Here is a 1,119-nt window from a genome sequence, read left to right as displayed (position 1 = left end):
AGGGGATCGCAAAGAGTCGGACACAACTAAGCGACTTTACTTCACTCACTTCACTTTAGCTTCATCATTAGTCCCTCACAAATATCTGGAGTTTTGATATGGCAGGATAAATAATTCTAAAATATAGAGTAAAGGAAGAAAACTAATTTTCTAAGTCAGGACAATTCCCTGAATTCTACCCTCAGTATTTGAGTTGATATACTTAATTATACAGCAAGTCAACAAGAATGTCCTTTAATGTAATCAATGATCCCCAAATTCCTTTAAATGTAGGTAGGTTCACCAAAATATAGAACATAAAGAATACTCAAGGCAGGGGAAAAATTCAAATGAAACATCACGCAGTTACTTTAGGCAGCACTATATGACCTTACAAGTCTTTTTATTCCCCTGAGTGCAAATACTGGAGCTTTTGAGAGCATGAGAAGAATAATTTACGCAACTGGATTTCTACAAGTAGAAAAGGCAAAGGTATTCCTTGGCTACCACTTGGCAGAAATCACTTAGATCAATTCAGTATTTAGAGAATTCCATATCACTATGGAAACAAAGAGAAAGACAGTTAACCTACATACAGAGTCAATGGAAAGGGGAGGGAATGGGACCTGCCAGGGAGGGGGAACAACTCAGGGAAGATTTCTTTGGAAGCTATAGCCCTGTTGGACATCAAATTAGCTGTATCTTCATCTATCCATGAGGCTGTTCAGAAATCCCCACCCCTCATCACCAGCAGGCATACACACATAAATGAGAAGATTCTGATTTAGTACTCTCCCACCTTTCATAGACAGATCCCTCTTGTCCACTCTGAGTGGAGGCTGCATCAGAACCAGGGGATTTCCCAGTCCCTTCCAGGCCTCTTAGTACAAAGTCTTCATCTGGCAACTGAGGTGTCATCATAGAGGATTTTTCTGATTGGTCAAAACCTAACCTGACAGAGTGTGGCTTGGATATCTTTAGAATTCCCTCTCAACTCAACCCACAATCATTGCTCTGCAACTCAGAACAACTGCTGAGACCACCTTGAGAACAGGATGATCCTGAACAGAGCCCTGATTTGGGGGGCCCTCGCCCTGACCACCATGATGGGTCCCTCTGGGAGTGAAGACATTGTGGGTG

The 1,119-nt window shown here is 42.0% G+C and overlaps 1 protein-coding gene across 1 annotated transcript in view; it reads left to right on the top strand.

Moving 5' to 3' along the window:
* Positions 1-965: 965 nt before the first annotated feature.
* The window catches only part of LOC104992400 (SLA class II histocompatibility antigen, DQ haplotype D alpha chain-like), a 4,512-nt gene continuing 4,358 nt past the window's right edge, over positions 966-1,119 (top strand). Inside the window, exon 1 of the mRNA XM_010845262.1 lies at positions 966-1,116. Coding sequence (XP_010843564.1) covers positions 1,035-1,116 — 82 coding nt within the window. The 5' untranslated portion in view covers positions 966-1,034. The remainder of the gene's footprint in view (positions 1,117-1,119) is intronic.

This window comes from Bison bison, unplaced genomic scaffold, assembly GCF_000754665.1.
Source record: "Bison bison bison isolate TAMUID 2011002044 unplaced genomic scaffold, Bison_UMD1.0 scf7180017864214, whole genome shotgun sequence".
NCBI lineage: Eukaryota > Metazoa > Chordata > Mammalia > Artiodactyla > Bovidae > Bison > Bison bison.
This window is presented reverse-complemented; position numbering and strand designations above follow the sequence as displayed.